Source organism: Helicoverpa zea, chromosome 20 (genome assembly GCF_022581195.2).
Source record: "Helicoverpa zea isolate HzStark_Cry1AcR chromosome 20, ilHelZeax1.1, whole genome shotgun sequence".
Lineage (NCBI taxonomy): Eukaryota > Metazoa > Arthropoda > Insecta > Lepidoptera > Noctuidae > Helicoverpa > Helicoverpa zea.
In genome coordinates, this window is record NC_061471.1 from 5658565 (window position 1) to 5686035 (window position 27471).

At 41.6% G+C, this 27471-nt stretch overlaps 4 protein-coding genes and 1 long non-coding RNA gene across 8 annotated transcripts; 4 read left to right on the forward strand and 1 right to left on the reverse strand.

The window, feature by feature from the left end:
• Positions 1 to 7100: 7100 nt before the first annotated feature.
• Positions 7101 to 8352, forward strand: LOC124639928. 3 transcript variants are annotated; one of them, XR_006985509.1, is made up of 3 exons: positions 7101 to 7115; positions 7389 to 7626; positions 8107 to 8352. It is a non-coding gene; the product is annotated as an uncharacterized LOC124639928 (long non-coding RNA). The 3 variants fall into 3 exon arrangements; XR_006985510.1 differs by lacking the exon at positions 7101 to 7115 and adding an exon at positions 7263 to 7277; XR_006985508.1 differs by lacking the exon at positions 7101 to 7115 and having other exon boundaries at positions 7207 to 7626.
• Positions 8353 to 11756: 3404 nt separating this feature from the next.
• LOC124639927 lies at positions 11757 to 12947 on the forward strand. Its single transcript, XM_047177431.1, has 2 exons — positions 11757 to 11898; positions 12312 to 12947. The coding sequence occupies exon 2, from the start codon at positions 12329 to 12331 to the stop codon at positions 12857 to 12859; it is 531 nt and encodes a 176-aa protein (XP_047033387.1). The 5' UTR covers positions 11757 to 11898; positions 12312 to 12328; the 3' UTR covers positions 12860 to 12947.
• A 530-nt stretch (positions 12948 to 13477) lies between these two features.
• Positions 13478 to 17841, forward strand: LOC124639926. Of its 2 annotated transcripts, XM_047177430.1 has the most exons (5): positions 13478 to 14146; positions 14263 to 14337; positions 14428 to 14490; positions 14551 to 14657; positions 14813 to 17841. In XM_047177430.1, exons 1-5 carry the CDS (start codon positions 13726 to 13728, stop codon positions 14972 to 14974), a joined length of 828 nt encoding a protein of 275 aa, XP_047033386.1. In that variant the 5' UTR covers positions 13478 to 13725; the 3' UTR covers positions 14975 to 17841. The 2 variants fall into 2 exon arrangements, with proteins under 2 accessions (XP_047033386.1, XP_047033385.1); XM_047177429.1 differs by having other exon boundaries at positions 14428 to 14657.
• A 5342-nt stretch (positions 17842 to 23183) lies between these two features.
• Positions 23184 to 24811, reverse strand: LOC124639925. The gene is made up of 2 exons (XM_047177428.1): positions 24258 to 24811; positions 23184 to 23929 (listed from the first exon to the last, which is right to left on the reverse strand). The coding sequence occupies exons 1-2, from the start codon at positions 24749 to 24751 to the stop codon at positions 23509 to 23511; spliced, it is 915 nt and encodes a 304-aa protein (XP_047033384.1). The 5' UTR covers positions 24752 to 24811; the 3' UTR covers positions 23184 to 23508.
• Positions 24812 to 25103: 292 nt separating this feature from the next.
• Positions 25104 to 27072, forward strand: LOC124640319 (sarcoplasmic reticulum histidine-rich calcium-binding protein-like). The gene is made up of 6 exons (XM_047178034.1): positions 25104 to 25187; positions 25372 to 26049; positions 26138 to 26329; positions 26418 to 26519; positions 26576 to 26670; positions 27069 to 27072. Exons 1-6 carry the CDS (start codon positions 25104 to 25106, stop codon positions 27070 to 27072), a joined length of 1155 nt encoding a protein of 384 aa, XP_047033990.1.
• Positions 27073 to 27471: the final 399 nt, after the last annotated feature.

The window sequence follows — 27471 nt, forward strand, 5'->3', positions numbered from 1 at the left end:
TTAGAAAGCAATTTCAAGATTAAAGATCTAGGTACCATAAGACAATGTTTGGGTATGCGAGTTGTGTGCAATGAAAATTCTGTAACACTAGATCAGGAAGGTTATATAGACCAGTTGTTAGATAAGTTCAATATGTTGGATTGTCACGAATCAAATACACCAATGGAATGTAAACTTAATCTCAGTACAGGTAACAAATGTGATACTGGTATACCATATCAATGTCTGATAGGTAGTTTGATGTATTTGTCTGTATTAACTCGTCCTGACATATCATATTCAGTCAGTTATATGAGCCAATTTAATAATTGTTTTACTAAAGAGCATTGGCTACATGCAAAGAGAATTTTAAGATATTTAAAAAAGACAAAACATTATGTTTTAAGATATGACTCAAAATTTAATACAGAATTAATTGGTTATGTTGATGCTGATTGGGGCAGTGATGTTATTAGCAGAAGGTCATATACAGGTTTTGTGTTTAAACTATCAGGAGCTGCTATATCTTGGGAAAGCAGAAAACAAAAAGTTGTGGCACTCTCTAGTACTGAGGCCGAGTATATAGGGATCTCAGAATGTTGTAAAGAAGCTATTTACTTAAGAAACTTACAGTGTGAAATTACTGGCAATTTATATTCTGTTGTTCTGTATAATGATAACCAGAGTGCACAAAAATTGTTATTAAATCCTGTTTTCCATAATAAATCTAAGCATATAGATATAAGGTTCCATTTTTGTAAAGAGATTATTGCTCAAAAGCTGGTAAATGTTCAGTATTTATGTACAGCTGATATGCCAGCTGATTTGCTTACAAAAAGCTTAAGTTCAATTAAGCATAGTGCCTTTGTGAATGCTATTGGTTTAGTTGAAAAATAAGTTTACTTGTATTATTTTTATAGTGGGGGTGTTGATTTATATAAAAATAATAGTGTCAATGGTACACCTAACTTTACTCTGTGGTGTTTTTGGTCTATGGATCTCTGGTTCTAGTTTTAAGTTGTCTATGATTGAAATATAGTTCGTTCCAAGTCAAATAAGCAAACACGCTGTTTTATTTCGTTTTAATACATTTCACACACAGGATATCATCAGAAGATATCTGGAAAAAATGACAAAATAAAATGTAAGGTAGTTTAGAGACGTGTGAAATCCACAAACATAATAAAACAAACTTACCAATGTAGGTGTTTAGAAGGATAAGCATTGGTTCATCTATTTCTTCAATTTAACGTCTACGAAGATTAGGCCCTATACGTAAAGAGAAATTAACACACTGGCGAGACAAAGAGTAGTTTACTCGACTTCTACCAGGTGCAGACATTTTTCCGGAGTAAAACAACAATATCACTAAAAACAAGAGTCCAATGCTCACGAGTCAATGTGCTCACTTATCATTAAGAAAAGAGTCCAATATCTAAAAAAAAACCACTGGAGGCACGAAAACGATTAGCTCGACAGTTTTTACGCAAATTGTAACTATCAGAAGCAAATACGGAGGAATAAATTCAACTCTACGCATAACAACCGGCACGAAAACAATTTGAATGACGTATTGATTTGACAGATAGACTCGCGTTCCGAGTAGATGTTACCATGTTAAATATTTTGTTAATCGATTTTCTAAATCGATTTGTTATAAATAATATCATTTACTAATTATTGTGTTATTGTTGTATTCCATGTATGGTGTTAGGTGTAACCGTTTTATAGATATAGTTCAGTGGTGACTTTTGTTAGTGTTGATATTTTATTGTTTGTGCAACAGTTATAAACAGTTTTTCTTTCTTCTTTTCTTGTTTACTATTTACGAGTGCATACTTAATATATATACTTGTACATTTTGATATAAGAGAAAAATGCTATATATTATATCGATATTTTCAATCGATCACCTCGTTCATTTAAATGAGATAGTCTGTCGTCTACCTGGCAACATTCACGTTAAGTTTTAATGGCGGAACTAGCTTAGATTCAATAAAATAAATATTAATTATGTTTTTCAATGCTAGGGTACAAGAAATTCTGAAAAAAAATAGTTAGTTTTATAAAATTAGGACTTGATTTTTAATAATAAAATATTCTTGACACTCTATCACAAATAAGGGGCCCAACGGGTGGCAATGTCCTTTAATAAAATTTTATAAAATTGTTGCACACTATACTCCATTTAAAATAACATTAGAAATTTAAGTAAACCTTTTTTACCTTTTGTTCAACCGATTTTGACTTCTATTCCGTAGACAAAAGAACGGAATTGAAAGCAAAATAGTGGTTACAATACCAAGTATTTGCTGCAGCCGCCATTAATCATGTTACTAACGCAATAGAAGTCAAAATCAGTTGAACAAACAGTAAAAAAGGTTTACTTAAATTTCTAATGTTATTTTAAATGGAATAAAGGTACTTTTATAAATACAAATGAGATTTCCAACCAAATCACAAGTCGAAAACTCGAAACAATTCAAAACAGATGCGACTGCGAGCGAGCGCGGGAATTTGACAGCGTGATATCGTTAGCGTCGCGTCGTTTGCTGGCAAATTTCAAAAATGCGTTTTATTGCATCATGTTAGAAAGCATTTCATCATTATTTTATTATAAAATTTCACCGTTTTCATATAAATTATAAAAGCAGGTTTTTTTTTAAAGTACAATTTTACTGAAGCTAATATCGTATAAGCAAAAGTAATTTTGTTCACGAGAAACAAAACGTAACGCATTTTTTGTGAGGGAAAGGACCTATCTGTCTTTAACTGTAGATAACGTCACGGAAGTTTTGTTATTGAGACGGCAGTTATTGATAGATCAAAAGTAACAGTAAAACTCTGGTAGCTAACCGAGTTTAACTCTTGGTAGAGTATTGAGATCGGCCGTAAGTGGATCCATAGAAAAAAAATAAAGAGCGTCTCAATAAGATTTTGACCGTTAACTTTAGTTTGTTTTTGTTACTGTCAGTTAAAAATTTGCTATCTCCCGAAATCGGGCGATTAACTGCTGGTTTACATAGTAATTACAACTTATTTCATAATAAAATGGATTTGTTCAGTGATGAAAGTGATAATGAGATATATGAAGCTGGTGTATTTGATTCTGCGACAGCTACAGTATCTGGTGAATGCAGAGTATACAGTCGCATTAACTATGAAAGCGAATTTTCTGACTCGGAATTTACATTTAGATTAAATAAAAGTAGTGTAAATGAGTTATTAGTAAAAATTTTACCAAATTTAATAAAATTTTATAAAATTGTTGCGCAAATGAGATTTCCAACCAAATCACAAGTCGAAAACTCGAAACAATTCAAAACAGTTGCGACTGCGAGCGAGCGCGGGAATTTGACAGCGCGATATCGTTAGCGTCGCGTCGTTTGCTGGCAAATGTCAAAAATGCGTTTTATTGCATCATGTTAGAAAGCATTTCATCATTATTTTATTATAAAAGGAGATGGCCAAATTTTCATAGTAAAAAAACCCAGAATCGACAGCAACGAAATGGATACCAATGGGTTCATTATGATAGACCTTTGATGGTGCCAAAAAATCCAGTCTGTAATCCATGGGGTATAGGAGCTATTACATATTTTCACAAAAATAGGTTATGTTGAATTTATGTTGATTTTAAAGATTATTTACATAAAGGACCATAAAAAACATGGTATACTAACGTTATACATGCGAAGAGTAACATCACCATAGTTACAGAGTTTGCCTGGTAATCAAAAGGTCTTAAGTTTGAGTTTTGACCCCCACCCATTGCACTATTGACATGAACCACTCCAGATACCTACGACTAAGTACCGACCTTACCTACTTGAAGAGGTTTCCCTGTTATGTGTAAACTTCTGAACTGGCAAAGGTTAATTAAAAAAGAAACTTAAAAGAAAAAAAAAGTTTTTTTTTAGCTTTTTAATCACTATTCACATTAGTGAAAAGTTCTCGTCAATGCGAATAATATAAGCCCAAACACGAGGTAGTTAATATTTACCATTGCCGAGTTCCCTTGACCTTCTCTCTTCTCCATCATCAGGTCAGCTCTAAACCATCACTCGTGTATAGTGCTATAATAACAGACATATGTACACCTGAGTGTAAAGTTTTTACCCTATGAGCAACTTTTAATGAACTGCAAACAGAAAAGTTAAGCTTTTGTATGTACTAAAATCTTCTTGGAAAAAACCTTGTAAAAAGAGAACCCCATGGTTTTTAGATGATATGAAATACTTTTTGTAATCTACACGTTATACTGAATCCAACCATACATACGAAGTTTGTGTCGACTCTGGGTTTTTTTTGGCCATCTCCTTTCACCGTTTTCATATAAATTATAAAAGCAGGTTTTTTTTTAAAGTACAATTTTACTGAAGCTAATATCGTATAAGCAAAAGTAATATTGTTCACGAGAAACAAAACGTAACGCATTTTTTGTGAGGGAAAGGACCTATCTGTCTTTAACTGTAGATAACGTTACGGAAGTTTTGTTATTGAGACGGCAGTTATTGATAGATCAAAAGTAACAGTAAAACCAGGCCTCTGTCACTCGACGTACTTGCGCGCGATAAATGCCTACCGCTCGCTGGGTTACCGGTAGCCCCACGCGGCTCAGGGCTTTCAACAGTCACACGCGCCGCGCGCGTTCCAATATTATTAAGTATTTTTGTTTCGTGGCATGTTATGCTGTTAGTTTTTGTTAGGTTTTTTAAGCTACCTAACAAACTGATGGATTATTTTGAGTTGTGTTGGTTTATACGACTATTGTAAGATTTAGAAACATTTTATATTTATGAACTTATCTAGAAATTCTATTTTTTTTTAATAAATTAATACTTATCTACTTTATGATTTTAACAACAGAGATCATGGGGTATGGCATTTGTGCTCGAAAAATAGTTGGAAACCGTCTTTGATTTTGACGAAAGCTTTACTTAAGTACTTACCTATGCTTACGTATTAGGTAATATTTAGTAATATATACTCCATTTTGGTAGGCAATACAATAGTTAACTAAAGAAGTCGTTAGGAAAAAAGTCGTGGTGGCCTAGTGGGCAAAGAACCAACCTCTCGAGTATGAGGGCGCGGGTTCGATCCCAGGTCAGGCAAGTACCAATGCAACTTTTCTAAGTTTGTATGTACTTTCTAAGTATATCTTAGACACCAATGACTGTGTTTAGGATGGCACGTTAAACTGTAGGTCCCGGCTGTCATTGAACATCCTTGACAGTCGTTACGGGTGGTCAGAAGCCAGTAAGTCTGACACCAGTCTAACCAACCGGGGTTGCCCGGGTAACTGGGTTGAGGAGGTCAGATAGGCAGTCGCTTCTTGTAAAGCACTGGTACTCAGCTGAATCCGGTTAGACTGGAAGCCGACCCCAACATAGTTGGGAAAAGGCTCGGAGGATGATGACAATAGTTAACTAAAGAAAAATATTCTTGATATTACTTTTTATTTAAAAACTCAGTTTTAAAAAAGGCTATCTTAAAATAAGCGTAACTTTGTTTTCCTACTTAAATATTAATAAATTGTAAGAAGCAACCCTAAGCACGGCCACGGCACGGTTGCGGTCACTGAACTGTGCGCTATCGCATTGGAATAACAATCAAGCGCTCGAGCTTTTAAGGTTCATTTTATAACGCAGCTAGGAATTTGTAGGTAGTTGGGGAACTTGTAGGTGCTTATAACAGTAGGTATGGACTTTTTTGTATGGAGTGATTTATCTGTTACGTAGTAACTATTATATAATCTGTGGTAAAACTCTGGTAGCTAACCGAGTTTAACTCTTGGTAGAGTATTGAGATCGGCCGTTAATGATTAACTAAGATTCTTTCATCATTCATCATCATACATTTGGGCTACTTAAAGTCCAATACCACTTACATTTCCATTAGAAGGATGTTCCTAAATAGTTTCCTCCAATTTATTGCTAAGTATTTTAACAGCCTTTCCAAAAATATGAGGTTCTCAATTCGGATGTTTGCATGTTTTTGTAGGTACATATTATGGACCTGCTAATAAAAACTGTGCATTAGGTACTTCCCTACTACAATCACATCCTGCTACAACAGTCTTCATATGCCACGTGCTATTTGTTTTGCTTCTACGAAACTTTATGTTGCCTGTTTATGGTCACACTAAGGAATGTGACTTTTTTATATGAGCTGAGCCACAGGCTGAGCTCAGCAGGTACCTAGTACCGTATCCGAAATTAATACCGACCCATGTTCTGAGTTACTTATGGCCATAGATGTTTTATTATCTAGGTACTTAGGTACCTAGGTACCTACCTAATGCTTGTAACTTGTGTAAGTAGGTACCTAGGTACTTAAGTAGGTACATTTACTTTTGGATTAATCATATCTTAGCGATGAAGGAAAATAACAGAAATGGTGTAGGTACCTTCTTAGGTATATTTTTAATAGTTCTGGCCATAAGTAAGTATCTACTTATGAAAAAAATCTGAATCTACATAATATACCTATTTACCTACACAGATATCTAAATTGTTAGACAAACCATGTAGGTAGATGCGTAGGTAACACAATTTACACTTTACTAGTCCGTGCCTATTGCAGAGCCTATGATAATAGCCGAACAGCATTTAGTTCAGATTTTTGTAGGTTCTAATCATTTTGAAAGACAAAAAATAATATTCTGATAATAAAATAACATTAGGTAGGTAGGTACCATCATAATCATTACAAAATGGTTCTTATCAGATCGTTGACTTTATTAGTTTTAATCCTAATATTCCTTGGAAAACATGATTTATCCACCTTCATTGAATTGATAAAATACTATTTAAAATGTTCTATTCTATAATTTATATGGTCTATTATTTCATACCTACGTCAATATCGCGTCAGAAATATCTAGAACTTGGCGCGTCCCCCTCGCCTCACCTCCCCCGAACTCCTAAATCGGGCCTCTTTGTTGGATCAATAATATCCTCGTTCGCTGATTCTGCACTGCATAGTGCTGTCTCTTTCTAACAAGCTAGCGCATTATGAGTCCGATCGGAAGTACCTATTCAACTTACAAAGTCTATAAGTATAGATTTTCAATATTTCATTCAATTCAACAAAACTAATATGCTTTCTGCATCGATTGTTCCATCAATTTAAAGGTGTACACTAGCCAGGACAATCATTTTTTTTTTTTTTTTTTTTTTTTTTTTTTTTTTTTTTTTTTTTTTTTTTTTTTTTTTTTTTTCATTACTCGTCTGTCAAAAGCCGGACATAATGAATCCATCAAATTTTGACTAAAAATAATACAGCAATTATACAAGGTTTTCATACCTACTCAAAACATAAACATTTAACGATACAATGCATTTTGAATGTTGTTTTAAAATAGTAGTGCAATTATTTTATATGTACAAAATTTCCGCTCGCCCCAGATCGTCGTTTATCTTCGGTTTTGATCGGCAAACTTCGTACGTGACTTTGGTATTGGGAGTGACGCCATTTTGTGGCCAACTGCGCAGTGCGGCCCCCCACCTCAGGTCGAGTATATAAAGCCGCCATGACGTCATGTGCCCAACATTCGTTTTTCGTCGTGGTGAAGTGCAGATGTGGCTACGTTGTGTGTTGTGCTGAAGATTTCAAGAAGTGATAATTGTGCCTGGTCGGATTCAGGTGTGTAGTATTGTCCCAACACAGTACTTTCTGACGCATCCTTAAAAATGGGTTACAGTTCAAATGAAAAATCTATTGTTGACTTTTGTGAAAGTAAAGCCGAATCCCTATCTAATTGGGTTCGTCAAGTTAAAAGCAAATCCTTAAATGCCAAGACAAAGAGAAAGCGTGACTTGAGAATAATCGCCATTTTGAGTAACTCTCTATCACGCGCTGAGAGTGAACTCGTTACGAAACAAAGAGAACGCGCCCGGAGGTGGGCTCAAATGCAAGCTGATCTTGGATTGTGCAATAAGGAAGAAGAAGTCGCCAAACAACGTCAGGAGAAAATCGATAATTTATGGAAGAATGATCTCAGCGGCCTAGATAGTTTTTTTAGAGAATTAGATAATGTCAAGCCAACTCCAAAGTAGTCCATTTTAGGTAAAGTAAAGTGTTTTGTATCTGTGATATTATGTAGGATGTTTTTCTAAATTACAGTCCCATTGCGTTTCGCGTGGGCCTGCATCCGTCGGCCGCCATCTTGGTTGCCGCTGGGGCGTGGTCGCTGCTAGCTACAAAATGGGTTTGTAAAACGGTATCATGCATTTATATAAGTAGTTAATTTTAAGTGTTTCAATTTCTCACGCATAACGATTAAATTGGAATTTTGATTTTTATTCATATTGAATAATAAAATTGTACATATGTTTAAGTATGGAAATAAACAATTTTTGAAAAAAGAAATGTCGTATCAATGAACTCATTTTGCTTTTCTTACAATTTCACCACACAAACAATGTATTATTCCATGAGTCATCAACGTCTCTGCGAGGAGAACATGGCAGAGTTGCGACAGCGTTGGCGTGTTCGGGTCGCTGTGAACGAGTATATGAGTCAGCTGTCTGCGGTGCCGCTCGCTTGGCTGCAATCTGCTGCGTACCGTATGCACTGGCGTGCTGTCTACTATGCGACGCGCTCGCAAATTCGTCCCGGTTGTCAGCCCACTAGGTAACCGTTAGGTTGTTGGCGTGAAGGTTCCTATCCTACATTTAGCTAGTGTTATTGTGTGGCCCGTACACGGGCCACTGCGTGTAACATTATGTTTAGTCTCTCAGAGCCCTGCCTACCGTGGCCTTGCAGCTGCCACGAGCTTCGAGGAAAGGATCTATCTCCTCGCCACGGAAATACTGCTATGAATGTTTTCTAGAATGGAAGTTATGACCTCTGGTGAGTCGTATGTTATCAAAACAGTGGTTAATGTGTATCTAATATCCAATGAATATACTGTCTGTGTTGATACTCATTTTGGAAATAACTGGTTAGGATTTTGTGCCATAATAATCCAATAAACAGGAATTAACCTGCAATGGAGTAAGCATCAAGACTGTATTTGTACAAGAAAGAGGAGTGAGGTTTAGCGGAGGTCGACCACGCACATGTACCTAACATAATTTCGCACATCGCACATTGTCCAGTACAAATGACCTTGACATGCCACGGGTCCTGCTGCCGTCGGCGCGGCGGTGGTGGGCGACTTTCACTTTTAGGTAATGAATGGTTCTTACTTATTTACAAATCAGAAATTGGCATGCTGTTTTTGTCTTAATTTATTGTGAAGAAAGACGTGCTCGAGAACAAATAGCTTCCATCACAGTAGCAGTAGGTGCTGATTCTTACTAAAACAGATAGGTTCCAACTAAGCATTGTTTAATTATGATGATACAACTACACAAGAAAGAAACTGTGGGCTGATGACTAAACCGGGACTGTACCAACACTAATGTGAAACCTGATTGAATTCTAAATATAAATAAGCTGATAACCAAATGATACTAAACTGAGGGTCAAACGTGAACGGACAGAGTTAACGGTGAGTTGTCGCAACTGTACTGATCTCTTTGATTCTGTTCTAATTAATGTTCTGAGGTCTTAGTTGATTTGCTATAGCGACAAACTGTATGTAAACAACATTTACTGATTATATGCAAACTTCACAGCTAACGACTGGACTGGGTGCTGACGTGAGAGAGTATCACGCCAATCTAGCACTAAAGCAAGGTGAAGTCCTTCCTAGTGGAGAAGGCTAGCCCGGCTCCAGTTGATATTAGCGAGTGGATCGCCACGCCCCATCCACAGATAAGTCAAACCGGCCATACTCTACATATTATGTATATCGTAGACAAAGAGAAACGTGCCTCTGCATTACGTATCAAAAAACAAAAGCTGCATAATGGCTTTATAGGTCTACATTCTATTACGAATATCGAATACACAATTTTATTGAGAATTTACAAATAATAGGTAAGTCTGGCTTGTGATCTTCATTTTCTGAACAAAACATTCTGCTTAATTAGCAATGACATTAGCTATCTTGACGCAAAGGCAAGTAGGGGCCTATAATCAAACCTTTTATTTCAGATAATATGAGATAAAAATAACTAACTCGAATTGCGATAACTACTAGCTCTCCTAAGTTTTATTTGAATATCAGAAGGAAGCCAATGTAAAGCATATCGACACAATTTTCGTTGAAATCTGTGACACCGTCGTAAAAATAACAATATTATTATACAAATCTGATGTTAAAGCCTGTTTTAGACCTATTTAATTTTGGAAGTATATTTTTTGACAAATCACCTGTAAACAATGCCTTCTGGTGGGGTAACAGCTTCTTATTTTATTGGCCACTGCGTGGTGCGATTATAGTTCCATTTAAACGGAACTTTGTGTGCTGAAGATTTTGTTTGACAGGACCCACATACAACTAGGACTCAAAATATCCAGACAACACAGTACCGAAGTATTGTCGAGCATATAAGTTACCCAAAATCCAGCGCTGTTTACACCTGGTGAATGAGACATTCTTATCAAAATTATTCCCACTTTCCTTGAGCTAAGGCTCGATTGGTAATTACGAGTAAATCATAAATAACAAATTGAAGATTTAGTTCCAAGGTGAACAAAGGATACAAAATTACAAGTGAAGCGGAGAATCACGCACCAATAGTTTCTTAAAGGTATGTCGAACCAAACCCTTGATGATCTTGTTGACCTATATTGGCCAAGATTCGGTTAATTTCAGCCCAAATATTGATCATGGTCCATGCCACAATTCATAATCCAGATGTATAAATCTAATTAAGAATCCAAGAATTCAATTAACAATAAATACTAGGTGTGGACAAGGAATCAAAAGGTTACAATGTTGACTTCCTGACACGGCAGCATCTGCTGATGGGTACGGTTCTTTTCTATATTATTATCATTTTATATAAATTCTGTAGCGTTTTCCTATTAGATTCTTCTGCTTCTTTTATCGCAAAAACTACTTGCAAGTGGAAACATAATAGACTATTTGCATAATTTTGAAAGAGCTTTTTTATAAATTGTTTTAAATCATACTTAAGCAGAACTGGTGTTCTGTCTGTAATCTTTTTTTTTTTCTATCTGTTTAGGAGCAGGATATAAATAGCAGACCCTTAGTTCACACATTCAGAGGCTTGTTAAAACCGAATGAATCTCTGTCACTTCAGTTTAAAATGCTTGGATGAATGAACATTTTGGGATACTACTGAAAGATAAAATTGATTCAACTTCAAAAGTTTAATTATCCTTCAAAGCATCCTCTTAACTAGGAATACATCTGTAATAAGGGCTGCTGGAGTTGAAATGATGTGATAAGAATTTATAATAATCTGCCAGACTTAAACCTAAACCTATCCACAAGATATACAAACAAATCTGCAATGTAATCTTCCGTCGTCCTACACACAAAACATACGAGCTGCGCAGCATTCTTTTCTAGTTTTCAGGAACAAAGGAGCTTATAATAATATACCAAGTATAGCAATAAGAATATGAATATTTAGAAATATCACATTTCAACACATGGTTCTTATAGAATATCAAATATGTAACTATTCAGGATATAATATACTAGTAGCCGTCAACCCACACGTGTTGGTGAAACAGGTACCAAATTTAATTTTCATTCCCTTGCCATGATCGCCATTACCTCTACCTGAGATCGCTCATGAGTAAATTATATCGTCTTTCAACTGGGTAAACTTATCCTTTATATTTAAATATTTTTCTTTTTACGCGGACGTTCCTCTTGTTACAATGGCATGTGTCAATTTGTCAGGTAAAACTCCACGACTACTTACACGACGTGTGGTCTACATACGTCGACACTGCTTTTCTACTGTTACTCCAACCGGCGTCGGTTCCGGAGAAGTGGCTCAACTCTTACGGCGCTAGTCAGACTCCTAGCCGGCCAACTGTATACAAGTAACTACCCACAAATTAACCTCGACACGTTACCAACGTGACAACCAACTCTACATTGCCGGGCTAATAGTAAAACGGTATGTGGCTAATCGGACATGCACTACTGTTTTATTCTGATAACAAATATTTATTGGTCCAGTAACCAGTTGGTAACCAGAATCGATTTAAAAGGCACTACCCTAAATTTGCCAACTTTTTTCAATTTTATAGCTGTGCGACATCCTGTCGCCAGTTTTCTTTTAAATTTGCTCCCTAAGTTGACAGTGGTCCTCTGCGTGGCCTCTCCACGTTTCTACTGAGCTGGCTGACTTCATGGTCTTCGCGTATCGCCAGAGCCCACTGCCGAAGCTTCTTCGCAATGCGTTGACGCGGCCCCTTCGCGATTAATGCTAGCCGACTTCATTTTCCTTTAGGTTATAATAGTAGACTCATGACCTGCGTGTCGTCAATGCTCGTTGACAACGTGACCTGCGTGTCGTCAATGCTCGTTGACTACGTGACCTGCGTGTCGTCAATGCTCGTTGACTACGTGACCTGCGTGTCGTCAATGCTCGTTGACTACGTGACCTGCGTGTCGTCAATGCTCGTTGACTACGTGACCTGCGTGTCGTCAATGCTCGTTGACTACGTGACCTGCGTGTCGTCAATGCTCGTTGACTACGTGACCTGCGTGTCGTCAATGCTCGTTGACTACGTGACCTGCGTGTCGTCAATGCTCGTTGACTACGTGACCTGCGTGTCGTCAATGCTCGTTGACTACGTGACCTGCGTGTCGTCAATGCTCGTTGACTACGTGACCTGCGTGTCGTCAATGCTCGTTGACTACGTGACCTGCGTGTCGTCAATGCTCGTTGACTACGTGATCTGCGTGTCGTCAATGCTCGTTGACAACGTGACCTGCGTGTCGTCAGTGCTCGTTGACTACGTGACCTGCGTGTCGTCAACCCTCAAAATTCACTGAAGTAAATGTATATCGCCTCGTGATCAAGAATAGATGACTACAATCTTCTCGTGTGCCAATGCTCACTAACGAGATGACCACCATGTAACATCGATGCTGAATATTATCTTGACCCATACCCTGAAATGCACACCTGTAAGTGAGATGCTATAGCACAGATAGCACACTACACTCTTCCCCAAGCTCTGTAAACTCTACCTAGAGATAAAATGCTACCATATGCTTGCTCGTCCTGAAGTAGGTACCTTAGAAAAATCTAGTCGAGCACTGAACTTCGTGCTCCGCTGAGCACATCAGGATATCACTTCTACTTCACTTACTGCAAAAGGGTATGTCAAATTCTTTCAAATTAAAATCGTCCAATCAATCCTGTCTTGCCAAATTGGCTGACTACGGTTTATAATTTGTCGTAGGTATTGTCGTCTATTAAGACTAACGTCGACGCTCCGCGCTACACTGCACTGTGTAAACTTCTCGTCTTTTAGCAAGGCAAGCGGATCGACGATCAGCCGCATGGTTACCCCGGGCCCTCGTGTCTTCCCTAGACGGCGCGCATACTGCGCGATTTAAACTACAACTAAATGCATAGTCATCCCTCGATCGAAGAGGCGATCGACCATCGGCCGCCTGATCATCTCAGCCGCTCGTGCTACTCTGCTCGGCTTGCGAACTGCGCGCCTTCTCCGGGCAAGGTGATCGACGAGCAGCCGCCTGGTGTTTCCGGGCAGTCGTGTCTACTCTGCTCGGCTCGCGAACTGCGCGCCTTCTCCGGGCAAGGCGATCGAGGATCAGCGGCCTGGTCTACCCGGGCACTCGTGTCTACTCTGCTCGGCTCGCGAACTGCGCGCCTTCTTCTGATAAGGTGAATGGCGTTTGGTCGCGTGGTCAACTCCGCGCCGGAGTCTACTCTGCTCGGCTCGCAAACTGCGCGTCTTCTACGGGCAAGACGATCGAGGATCAGCCGCCTGGTGTTTCCGGGCAGTCGTGTCTACTCTGCTCGGCTCGCGAACTGCGCGCCTTCTCCGGGCAAGGTGATCGACGATCAGCCGCCTGGTCTTCTCAGGCAGTCGTATCTACTCTGCTCGGCTCGTAACCTGCGCAACCTTCTCCGGGCAAGACGATCGAGGATCAGCCGCCTGGTCTACCCGGGCACTCGTGTCTACTCTGCTCGGCTCGCGAACTGCGCGCCTTCTCCGGGCAAGGTGATCGACGAGCAGCCGCCTGGTCTTCCCGAGCAGTCGTGTCTACTCTGCTTGGCTCGTAACCTGCGCGCCTTCTCCGGGAAAGGTGAATGGTGTTCTGAGGCGTAGTCATCTCCGCACTCGTGTATATTCTACACGGCTCGCGAACTGCGCGCCTTCTCCTGGCAAGGCGATCGCCGATCATCCGCGTGGTCGTCCCAGGCGCTCGTGTCTACTCTGCTCGGCTCGCGAACTGCGCGCCTTCTCCGGGCAAGGCGATCGAGGATCAGCCGCCTGGTCTTCCCGGCCAGTCGTGTCTACTCTACTCTGCTCGGCTCGCGAACTGCGCGCCTTCTCCGGGCAAGGCGATCGAGGATCAGCCGCCTGGTCTTCCCGGGCAGTCGTGTCTACTCTGCTCGGCTCGCGAACTGCGCGCCTTCTCCGGGCAAGGCGAGGGCAGTCGTGTCTACTCTGCTCGGCCTCGCGAACTGCGCGCCTTCTACGGGCAAGGCGATCGAGGATCAGCCGCCTGGTCTACCCAGGCACTCGTGTCTACTCTGCTCGGCTTGCGAACTGCCCGCCTTCTCCGGGCAAGGCGATCGAGGATCAGCCGCCTGGTCTTCCCAGATGCTCGGCTCGCGAACTGCGCGCTTTCTACGGGCAAGGCGATCGCCGATCATCCGCGTGGTCGTCCCAGGCGCTCGTGTCTACTCTGCTCGGCTCGCGAACTGCGCGCCTTCTCCGGGCAAGGCGATCGAGGATCAGCCGCCTGGTCTACCCGGGCACTCGTGTCTACTCTGCTCGGCTCGCGAACTGCGCGCCTCCTCCGGGCAAGGCGATCGAGGATCAGCCGCCTGGTCTTCCCGGGCAGTCGTGTCTACTCTGCTCGGCTCGCGAAAAGCGCGCCTTCTCCGGACAAGGCGATCGAAGATGATCGACGTGGCCGTCCCGGGCGGTCGTGTCTTCTCTGCTCGGTTCGCGAACTGCGCACCTTCTCCGGGCAAGGCGATCGAGGATCAGCCGCCTGGTTATCTCTGCTCGGCTTGATGTTACGTGCTTTCTCCGGGCAAGGTTAACGCCGCGCCTTCTCCGCAAGTTAATCACCATCGGCAGCACGAGCGTTACGCGCTGCGCGCAGCGGAGCCGGTCTTCGTGCCGGCAGCCCTTTCAAGCCCGACTGTCTCCTGTTGCCCCACACGACGGCGCGGCCGGTCCGCCTGTCTGCTCTCGCCCGGCACGAAGGCGTGGCCAGTCCGCCTGTCTCCCCTCACCTGCTCGACGGCGCGGCCTGTCCGCCTGTCTCCTCTCCACTCGGCTCGACGGCGCGGCTATTCCGCCGTTGTCATCTCGTCCGGCTCGACGACGGCGCGGCCTGTCCGCCTGTCTCCCCTCACCGGCTCGACGGAGCGGCCAGTCCGCCTGTCTCCCCTCACCGGCTCGACGGCGCGGCCTGCCCGCCTGTCTCCTCTCCGCTCGGCTCGACGGCGCGGCCATTCCGCCGTTGTCATCTCGTCCGGCTCGACGACGGCGCGGCCATTCCGCCGTTGTCATCTCGTGCGGCTCGACGACGGCGCGGCCATTCCGCTGTTGTCATCTCGTCCGCCTGTCTCCCCTCACCGGCTCGACGGCGCGGCTAGTCCGCCTGTCTCCCCTCACCGGCTCGACGGCGCGGCCTGTCCGCCTGTCTCCCCTCACCGGTTCGACGGCGCGGCCAGTCCGCCTGTCTCCCCTCACCGGCTCGACGGGGCGGCCTGTCCGCCTGTCTCACCACACAGGCTCGACGGCGCGGCCAGTCCGCCTGTCTCCCCTCATCGGCTCGACGGCGTGGCCAGTCCGCCTGTCTCCCCTGACCGGCTCGACGGCGCGGCCTGTCCGCCTGTCTCCTATGGTCCGGCTTGACGGCGCGGCCTGTCCGCCTGTCCCCTATGGTCCGGCTCGACGGCGCGGCCTGTCCGCCTGTCTCCTATGGTCCGGCTTGACGGCGCGGCCTGTCTGCCTGTCCCCTATGGTCCGGCTCGACGGCGCGGCCTGTCCGCCTGTCTCCTATGGTCCGGCTCGACGGCGCGGCCTGTCCGCCTGTCTCCTATTGTCCGGCTCGACGGCGCGGCCTGTCCGCCTGTCTCCTATGGTCCGGCTCGACGGCGCGGCCTGTCCGCCTGTCTCCTCTCCACTCGGCTCGACGGTGCGGCCTGTCCGCCTGTCTCCTATGGTCCGGCTCGACGGCGCGGCCTGTCCGCCTGTCTCCTATGGTCCGGCTCGACGGCGCGGCCTGTTCGCCTGTCTCCTATGGTCCGGCTCGGCGGCGCGGCCAGTCAGCCTGTCTCCCCTGCGGCCCGGCTCGACGGCAATCAATCTGCAATCTCGACGCAACGGCTTGTCACACTTTCCATCCTTAGGTATGGAATATTTGATTTGGCTTGGTCTATTATAACATATCATAACTCTCAACACTTGATAAGTACAAAAGTAATTCTAAAACAATTTCAATACTGTTCTAACTGGTATTGTAGCTCAATTTCTGTTTACTGCCTTTGTAGGTAAGACGATAATAGGTTTCTTTTCAGCAAAATATTTTAGTTACATATAAACATATAAATAATAAGTACATTTCTGCGTAAGAGTACGAAATTCAGTTATCTGATGAGAAGGATGAGGATTAATTATTAAGAAAGCTATAAATATTATTACGAAGCGAAGACAGCAATATTCTATATACAAATTATATTAAATAGGCACCTGGTAACATAAAGCACTACAGAGAATAAATGAATATTGTTAAAGCAATTAATGGCAATATGGACAAGGTGGGTACCTTCTTAATGTACATTATTTCAGGTACTGTTTGATTAACCGTCTTTTCAGTTTTTTACGCAAAGTTTATAAAGCTTGTTGCAATAGTTACAAAGCATGGACAACTTATATTTTGAATAAGATAATGAATTGAACCTATACTACATTGAATTGAACGATACTTGCACACGAATTGCGAATAAGAAATGGCAATTTTGTTATATGACAAGAAATGGCAATATTGTGTCGGTGGGTGCGTAATAAAATATTGTTAACAGATACCTTCGATCTGGCGTGAGTTTCAACCCAAAACCACCTGGTATGCGAGTTTGAAGTTTGTATAACCTAGGATAGGTTGTTAATACATATTGTTAACAGATGGTGACATAGAAATGCCTTATATGAAATTGCATGGCATCTTGTATAACAGTATTTTGGAGCATCTGTAGTCATGTACAAAGTAAATATTTATTATTGTGCCTAACTATGGACTACAAGGGATTGTCAATTTAATAACAAAGTTTATTCTGAATGTGGGTGATGCATCGATATCAAATCAACAGACATGAATCTGACACTAATAACATGCCTGAACATAGAGAGGTAAAATTTTACTGCTATATCTATTAGGATAGGTCCATTACATTTATTGTTTAACAGATATCGACTTCCGAAAGCCAGAGAGTATACCATGAGAAGAATGAAACAAGATCAAAATTAATGCGTATGTACATTAAATATCACATATATCATATAACAGATATTTGAGTTGGAATGAACAATCTAAAACGAAAAATTGCCGATATCGTGTTTGTGCGTAACAAAGTATTGTTAACAGATGATCGAGCGCAAGTCGCAAGCCAGAGCTACGGGAGGTAACAAATTGTCACATTCTTCTTTAGGATAGATTCCGTAATCCATATTGTTGACAGGATAACAGCGCGTGCCTGATACCATTTGATGATGGCTGGCCCTTCTCGTGATACTTAAAGATTCTTCAAACACAAAATACCCACTGCGTATGTCAAAATTTACTACAAATTGAGAATGATTAAGAACGGGATATGATTATCAAAATTTGGCTTCAATCAAGTATTGATGCATGGCAGTCAGTGTTAACACCTAGATTGTGATCTAGCAATGGCTAGTAAAAGAGGTATCCATTGTGTATTTTATAGCTTGCTTTTACCATTAGGATACCGTAATCAGTTTTGTCAACAGAACACTTGTTCAACAACTCTATCCTGAACGCGAAGAGTTCGATAAGACTTTTGGCGCAACGGCGAGTGCACGTAAGACGATGTTATCATTGTCATTAGATAATAACAATTGGCTATTATGTTTTTATTTGTATGATGATCGATGCTGGTGGATTGTTAACAGAAATGCAGTTTGCTAAGAGGTAACAATTTATTATTGTTATTTTTTACGTATCTTACACTATCTAGTTAGGTCCTAACGCATATTGTTGACAGATGATCTTTAAAGCTGAAAAATAACAATGCCTGGGATAAACCTGGCTTTGAAGCCAGATTCGCAATTACTACAGAGTTCCGTGACTCTCGGCACAATATCAGGAGGTAACAATTTCTACTATAAAGTAGAATATGTCCATAACGATTATTGTTGACAGATACACTTGTATGTAAGTAATCAGACCTCCATGTAAAGTATACCTAGTACATATTAAGTTGCCGCTTGAACATCGAAATAATAAAAGCACTGTAAACCACTCAATCGATGAGGATTGGTAAATGCAAACCTAAGTGTTAAAAGTAGCAAGCCTCGCAAGTAATGCCAATCGAAGATAGACTGCATACCATTTTGGTAACCGTATAACTTGATTTATTTGTCAATAAAATGTTTGTGTAGGGGAAAGGGGGGTAGCCCCGGCCAATTTTGTTTTTTTGTTATTGTGATTAAATTATCAAGGGAAATACAACGAAAACTACGAAAAAATAATCAACACAATATTTATTCGTATTAGAATATTGAAAATTTTAACAAAAATAATATCCAATACGTTTTAAACCCACTTCAAATAGTGGTCAAATTTTTATATCTTTAAAAAGTGGCGGGTAGCTCCGGCCACCTACGTAATTAGTGGCCAAATCGATTTTTGGCGACACACACATCGTAGTTATAGTACAAATCCGATGGATTTATATCTACACATGCCTCGTGAGCCCAATCTAAATCCGATCTTGACCCGATCCTGCAGAGAAGTTCGTGGAACGTCATACTGATCTGCGGCAGCTCTCTCAGAACATTTTTTCTCAAGCACCGCTTGAATTGCTTTTTTTCATGTTTTCTTCACTCCAGTCTCCGCGATTCGTAGTTCTAGTTTTAAATTTAGGCATTGTGACACTGAAAAAAAAAATTTTTTAAATTAAATATTAACCTCTATATAGACTAACATATGGCCGGGGATACCCCCAAAACTAATGGCCGGGGTTACCCGACATGACTTTCTTCGAAAAAAAAAAATTTAAAAAAAAAGCAGCTAATTATGCGTTGAAATAAACTTCAAAGTGCAAAATAGAATAGTATTCCATTATGTAAACAAAATCAAATAAATAATTACTTACCTTTATCCAATGAATAACGGTTTTCGAAACAATTGAAGTCACGCGGCCGTCGACGACGAAAAAGAAATTGACTCTATCACGCCCGAACGCAGCGATCAATCGACTTCAACTTTTTGCATTTGACGAATTACTCTTAAACGCACATGGAGATCACACGAACTTCAAAGTCACGCCGCGCGAAATTCTAATATTTACTATGGCCGAGGCTACCCACCGGCCGGGGCTACCCCCCTTTCCCCTACTCAATAAATCATCTAGATATAAGCTCTTTAGGTGTTTAATGGATTTTGTCAACAGATTAATCGAATGCAATAGAAGATTGCCTTTGAAGATGGCGCATGAACTAGCTAGACCATAAAATTGTGGAAATGCTTGGCAGTGGGTGAATTACTATTGACTAATTGTGCAATGTGGCATATCTATATATATGTGTAAAGGTGTTAATTTAAAAACTATCTCACAGACGCTAGCTACATTAGATGACGCATTAGGTGCAGTAATAAGCATTGTTGCAGATACTTCTCAAAAACTGGTATTATCTTTTACGATAGCTAAACTGCTTAGTTTTAGGCTCTTAAAAACTATTGTTAACAGATGAGAAACCAAACGCGTTCCGAGGTAAACATCAATCGTGTATGAAAAGGGTGGTTACTGGTTACTCCAAAAGCAAAATGTCACAAGAAAATGAGATGTCGGTATGTGCTTTGTAACACACTGTTTTTTGGTATGTAATATCCTCATCTTCATGCACAAAGTTAAATTGTTAATTGACCTTTATTGTCTCTTGTAATGCATTATGCTTCTTAGACATGTTCGGATCCGTGCATAATTGTGTTGTTAACAGATTTCTACGATGCTATACGATAGATTGTATGTGTTGGACACCTACGAAGCATGAACACTAATTTATGTCAAGTACCTAACTGCAGAAATTGGCAATCTGGAAGTAAAATTGGGTAGAAGGAACGAATTTTCTTAGTCTTGTTAACAGATTTTCATCAAGCTTGGTGTAGTAGAAATAACAGTTTCGTGGAATGAACATGCTTGGATAAATGCACAGCGGTTTGTACTGGTCTGCCAACTGATTTCATCTGCCTGCCTTGAAAAACACGCTGTGTAGATAAGTAATTAAATGGAGTGTAAGTGATAAATAGCAAGTATTGTAACTTACTATTATACTAATTTAAACACACTATCTAAAAGCAAAGGTAACATTGGTTTCTTTCACCAAATATTTATGAATAGCTAGTTTTAGATGCTGTTGTAATTTTTAACAATTCAACCTGTAAACATTATTACACTATTCTACCTGGTCTTATTAGGTAGTAATGCATCCGTTAGTTATTATATCCTAGCTAGGGCTGGTATAGTTTAGAACCTTACCGATTTTGTTGACAGTTATCAATGAGAGCACACCATTCCGCAAACTGCACCTACCTGCTTACCAATCAGAGCATACACTGCCTTCATTGAAACAACTCTTCAAGTCGAAGGCGCAAAGCCGGGATATGGATAGTGGTACGTCTATCACAATAAACATTGTCAGCAGGGTATTCAGCTTGTAAGCAGCATGCATCACTAGATAAATTAAGAAAACGAAGATTCCTACGTAAAGAAAACCTGTCATCATCGGTCACGTTGAGGTGTTCGTCTGCAACAGTATGTTATTTCTTGGTTTTACTTAGAATATAATTCCATTGATTGTCGTACGAAAGAGGCGGTATGACGTAGGGACATAACCAAGAGTTGTTGACAGATGTGCAGCACATTTGACGAAATGGTGTCTACACTCCGCCATCACGTACATCCCTCCAAAGAACAAGTGGCTTTACTTATTGGTAAGAGAAAATATTTACCTGAGAGTAGAAATACACACACAAGTATGTAACTGCATAATAAGCCTTCGTGGAGAAGGCTGTGGTGGGTGCATAATACGTATTGTTGACAGATGATGGTTGCGTGGAACTTCGCCGGCACAAAATGGTAACTACTATTTTAGACATAAGCTTGAGGAGCATAATAAGTTTTGTCTACAGACAAGGAGGATTACTTAATGCCCGAGTCGACACAACTTAAATACGTTAGAAATGCTTGTGAAGAAGTTTCTGCAAGAGCGAAGCGAACATATATCTGAAGGCGACATGCTTGGCGGTAACACAATTTAATTCATATGCGACAGTTATCAAATTTAAGTGTAGCGCTGCAACCCAAGCTTATGCCCATATGCTTAATAGTGTTCTCAAGTCAGCCTCACTGACTTGTGACAAGTGTAATGCATAATAAAGAATTGTTATCAGGTACATCCCGCATTTGCAAAACCCGGACACTGTTATAAGGTATTTTATAATAATTCCTTAAGATGTATGAAGTAGGAAAAACCCGTAATGAGCATTGTTACCAGATTACCACTGCTATTACGTAACCGAGAAGAAGATACAGTTCAATCACAAGCTGATAAGGAGACAAAAACGTGTAAGAGGTACGCTACAATATCATACCTCACGCTAGCAAGGAACTTACCTCAACCAGTAACGTTGCAATAGCTATGAAATAGGTAGGTTGCTAATGAGAATTGTCAACAGGAGTCCAGAACCATGACTGTGAATGAAAAGCCAAAGCATCAGCACGGAACATGTAAGCTGTAATATAACCAGTTTTCTCCTTTACCCGAGTGGAAGCGCTGCGAGCAAGATTGATTAAGAACAGCGTTTATTTTAAATTCAAATCTGCATAAAACGTATAGCCAAAATTCCTGGATCGTGGTTCTAGACTTAAGCGTTAACATGGTATGGCGCCTTTGCATAATTATTAAAGAAAAGCAGTTCAATTTCATTTTTTGTACTGACTGACAGAATTGTCAACTGCATCAAAAAACGGTCAGACCATACAGCTCATGTAAGGGGTAAGCACGTTTAGTTTTTGAAATTGTTTAGAGCATGTCCGTAATAGCCATTCAATCACCGGCATTGTCACCATTTCAAAACATCTGTATGCCGGGTATACAAAAATTGCGTGAATTGAAGAAATTTGGTAGGTGCATAACATATATTGCTGACAGATTACCGGTTAACGTGGAGAAACAGCGTGGCTACCAACGCGGAATGTAAGTCAAACCAGATACTACACAGAAGTGTTCTACTTCAGAAGCGCTTGACATGACACACGGAAGGTATCGACGACACAAGGTGTATAACAAAGCATTGTCAACAAATTTCCGCAGCATTCTGAATTCAACATCCTGATCTGAAGTAACTAATGAACTCATGGGGATGAAAGAAGTTATTTTAGAGGTAATTCATAACTCTTATATACTGCGAAGATTCTAGAGATGGGTCGTAATTCATATTGTTGACAGAGATCGATGAAAAACAACGTGGGGTTGTGGAGTAAAAACTGAGATAGTGTACACTCTTAACTCCGAGTAGCCGATTCAAGCTAAATAAGGTAACAAAATATTCTGTTATGAAATATATAGGATAGAGCCGTAATGTATTGTTAACAGTTTACGAGTAAAGGAGCATCGAATCTTCCTGCAGCAATGTATGCAATGGTGCCTGAAACAACACACGAGAATTAACAGGTTCGGAGGAGTATGCCGATAACAAAGTATTGTCAACAGATGCATACTAAAATGTGATGGCAACAAAAACAGCTTGGAATTTTTCAACACTGCAAAATCAATGATGGCGTAACAGATCTGGAAGGCATGAATATAAAATGGTACGTATGTACTTAATACTTAAGTTGTTGACAGGATATTCATCGATTAAAAAAAAGTAAAACAACCGCAACGTGGACTATACAATAAAAAATAAATAAAATCATACAAGAGTTCAGAGTCAGAAAAGAACAGCTGCATCAGAAGAAGCCCCACATAAATACATCACTGGACAAGGACACGAAGAGGAGAATTGATAACGAGAGAATAAACACAGCCAAAATCAAGACGGAAAACCAACAAGATGCATAACATGAATCAACACAAGCTTCAACAACAAAGAACGACAGAGTAACAACAAGAATAAATACTACATAGATTACAAGATAATCTAAAGACACTAAAATAAGCATACAAACAAAAATGCTAAGATCAACACGAAAATGACCCACATGAGTAGAGGAAGACCAACACGAAGACGACACGGACGAGGAGCGGAAGACCAACACGAAGACGACACGGACGAGGAGCGGAAGACCAACACGAAGACGACACGGAAGAGGAGCGGAAGACCAACACGAAGACGACACGGACGAGGAGCGGAAGACCAACACGAAGACCACACGGACGAGGAGCGGAAGACCAACACGAAGACGACACGGACGAGGAGCGGAAGACCAACACGAAGACGACACGGACGAGGAGCGGAAGACCAACACGAAGACGACACGGACGAGGAGCGGAAGACCAACACGAAGACGACACGGACGAGGAGCGGAAGATCAACACGAAGACGACACGGACGAGGAGCGGAAGATCAACACGAAGACGACACGGACGAGGAGCGGAAGACCAACACGAAGAAGACACGGATGAGGAGCGCTTAAACGAAATTGCAGAAATGGAGAGCTGAAAATTACCCAAACTATACGGACGAATATCAGAAGAAAAACGCCAACGAGGAGTGGAAGACAAACACGACGACCACAGACGAGGAGCGGAAGATCAACAGGAGGACGACGCGGACGAGGCGCGGAAGATCAATTTGAAGATGACACGGAAGAGGAGCGGAAGACCAACACGAAGACGACACGGACGAGGAGCGGAAGACCAACACGAAGACGACACGGACGAGGAGCGGAAGATCAACACGAAGACGACACGGACCAGGAGCGGAAAACCAACACGAAGACGACACGGACGAGGCGCGGAAGACCAACACAAAGACGACACGGACGAGCAGCGGAAGACCAACACGAAGACGACACGGACGAGGCGCGGAAGACCAACACAAAGACGACACGGACGAGGAGCGGAAGACCAACACGAAGACGACACGGACGAGGCGCGGAAGATAAACCGAAGACGACACGGACGAGGAGCGGAAGATCAACCGAAGACGACACGGGCGAGGAGCGGAAGACCAACACGAAGACGACACGGACGAGGAGCGGAAGACCAACACGAAGACGACACGGACGAGGAGCGGAAGACCAACACGAAGACGGCACGGACGAGGAGCGGAAGACCAACACGAAGACGACACGGACGAGGAGCGGAAGACCAACACGAAGACGACACGGACGAGGAGCGGAAGACCAACACGAAGACGACACGGACGAGGAGCGGAAGACCAACACGAAGACGACACAGACGAGGAGCGGAAGACCAACATGAAGACAATATAGACTACCAGCGGAACACCAATACGTGGACAATACAAAACAAAAGAGGAACAGGTAAATAAAATTGACAAATTGACAAAACGGTACCACCAGTATATTATGTTAAAGAGATCAGCTCAAATGATTATATATATTTTTAGGATGCGACCACGAAGTTTTGAGCAGAGTAAAGCAGTTGTTACAAGAAAAAGACAAGACACAGACAGAGGGCAAAAGTTGGAGATAAAATCATAAATTAGGTAACTATTCAGATGTCAGTTTCATAGCATGTTTATGTCAATGATGCGACGAGATATTTATAAAATGTGCTGTAGATAATTGACACAACCAGAATACACAGCAATGAGGTACAACTCAAAAATATATTTGATGAATATCTACTTAAGCGAAGATGGCTTACGGCATTACAATATTTACGATATAAAAGTAGGCATACTAAACAACGGAGAGATGACAATTCGTAAGAAGGAGTAATTCTTAAATTAGTTTATTGACCAAAATAAAGGAAAGTTCGTGATCTGGAGCTGGCGGAAATACAAATTAGCAAAGCAGGTAACGATCATTGTTAGAGTAAGACATTTGCAAGGCGAACAATATCGAAATAAGTTAGGACTCCACTACGCGGACAAGAAACCAACAACTACACAGACGAGGAGCAGAAGATCAACAACAAGACAACACGGACGAGGCGCGGAAGATCAACACGAAGACGACTCGGACGAGGAGCGGAAGACCAACACGAAGACGACTCGGACGAGGAGCGGAAGACCAACACGAAGACGACACGGACGAGGAGCGGAAGACCAACACGAAGACGACACGGACGAGGAGCGGAAGACCAAAAAGAAGACGACACGGACGAGGAGCGGAAGACCAACACGAAGACGACACGGACGAGAAGCGGAAGACCAACACGAAGACGACACGGACGAGGAGCGGAAGACCAACACGAAGACGACACGGACGAGGAGCGGAAGACCAACACGAAGACGACACGGACGAGGAGCGGAAGACCAACACGAAGACGACACGGACGAGGAGCGGAAGACCAACACGAAGACTACACGGACGAGGAGCGGAAGACCAACACGAAGACGACACGGACGAGGAGCGGAAGACCAACACGAAGACGACACGGACGAGGAGCGGAAGACCAACACGAAGACAACACGGACGAGGAGCGGAAGACGACACGGACGAGGAGCAGAAGACGACACGGACGAGGAGCAGAAGACGACACGGACGAGGAGCAGATCAGCGTGAACAACAGAAAACAAAAGAGGGACAGGTAACTACATCATCAAACTGTCAACAACTGTTCCAAAATATACATGTATTTTAAGTACGTATATCATTTCAATGATATTATTTTTTAGGTCGCGACGACCACAAATATGATCAAAGTAAAGCAGTTTGTACAAGAACCAAAGAAAACACGTAGACATCACGGACGAGGCGCGGAAGATCAACATGAAGACGACACTGACGAGGCGCGGAAGATCAACACGAAGACGACACGGACGAGGAGCAGATCAGCACGTGAACAACAAAAAACAAAAGAGGAACAGGTAACAACATCATCAAACTGTCAATAACTGTTCCAAAATATACATGTATTTTAAATACGTATATCATTTCAATGATATTATTTTTTAGGTTGCGACGACCACAAATATGATCAGAGTAAAGCAGTTTGTACAAGAACCAAAGAAAACACGTAGACATCACGGAGGAGGCGCGGAAGATCAACATGAAGACGTCACGGACGAGGCGCGGAAGATCAACATAAAGACGACACGGAAGAGGCGCGGAAGATCGACACCGACGAGACGCGGAAGATCGACACGGACGAGACGCGGAAGATAAACCTTCCGAACCTTTTTCCATGGAGACCATTTAATTTCTTAAGGTACCTACTTATTAAATAAATACCTTTGTTGCGCAGAGAGTTATTTAAATCATCTTTTACAATCGAAGTGTTAGGAAGCAACTTTTGACGACCTCGATTGCGCAATGGTCACCATGCCGGACTGCCGAACCTGAAGTCCCGGGTTCGATTCCCGGTTCGGTCGATATTTGTGTGATGAGCATGCTTGTTGGCCGTGGTCTGGGTGTTATAATATGTATTTATAAATATGTATATGTAGTTTATCAGTTGTGTTAGCACCCATAACACAAGTTAATTAATAACTTAGTATGTGGCTAACCAACCGTGTGTGAAAAAGTGTCCCGACATTATATTATGAATTAACTAAATCTGAGATTTCTTTGAAGCTTCTTTTAGTAATTTTTTTGTCATCATTCCAGATAAAGGCGATGGTGAAGACTGAAGGACGAAGACTGAAGACTTACTATTTAACGAAGGAAGAACCAAGAAGTGAAGAAGATATTAAAGTGACAAATAAACTTAACAAATAATCTTAAAACGTAACATTTTTATTTCACTACACCATTTTCTTGTATAATAAAATATTTTTTTCCATACTAAATCGTTTTCTTTGGCATTCATTAGTGACCTAATCAAACTCGCACGAATCGGTCTGATGGCAATTTCCATATTTCACACCTTATGAAGCACTCTCATCAGCACGAAGGGTGCGTTCGCGCAGCGGAATGTTGTTGAATTTAAAGATTTTAATTATGCAGATAATTAGTGTATGACGTCCTATAATTGTGTATGGTAAATAAAAATTTGTGTATGCAGCCATTG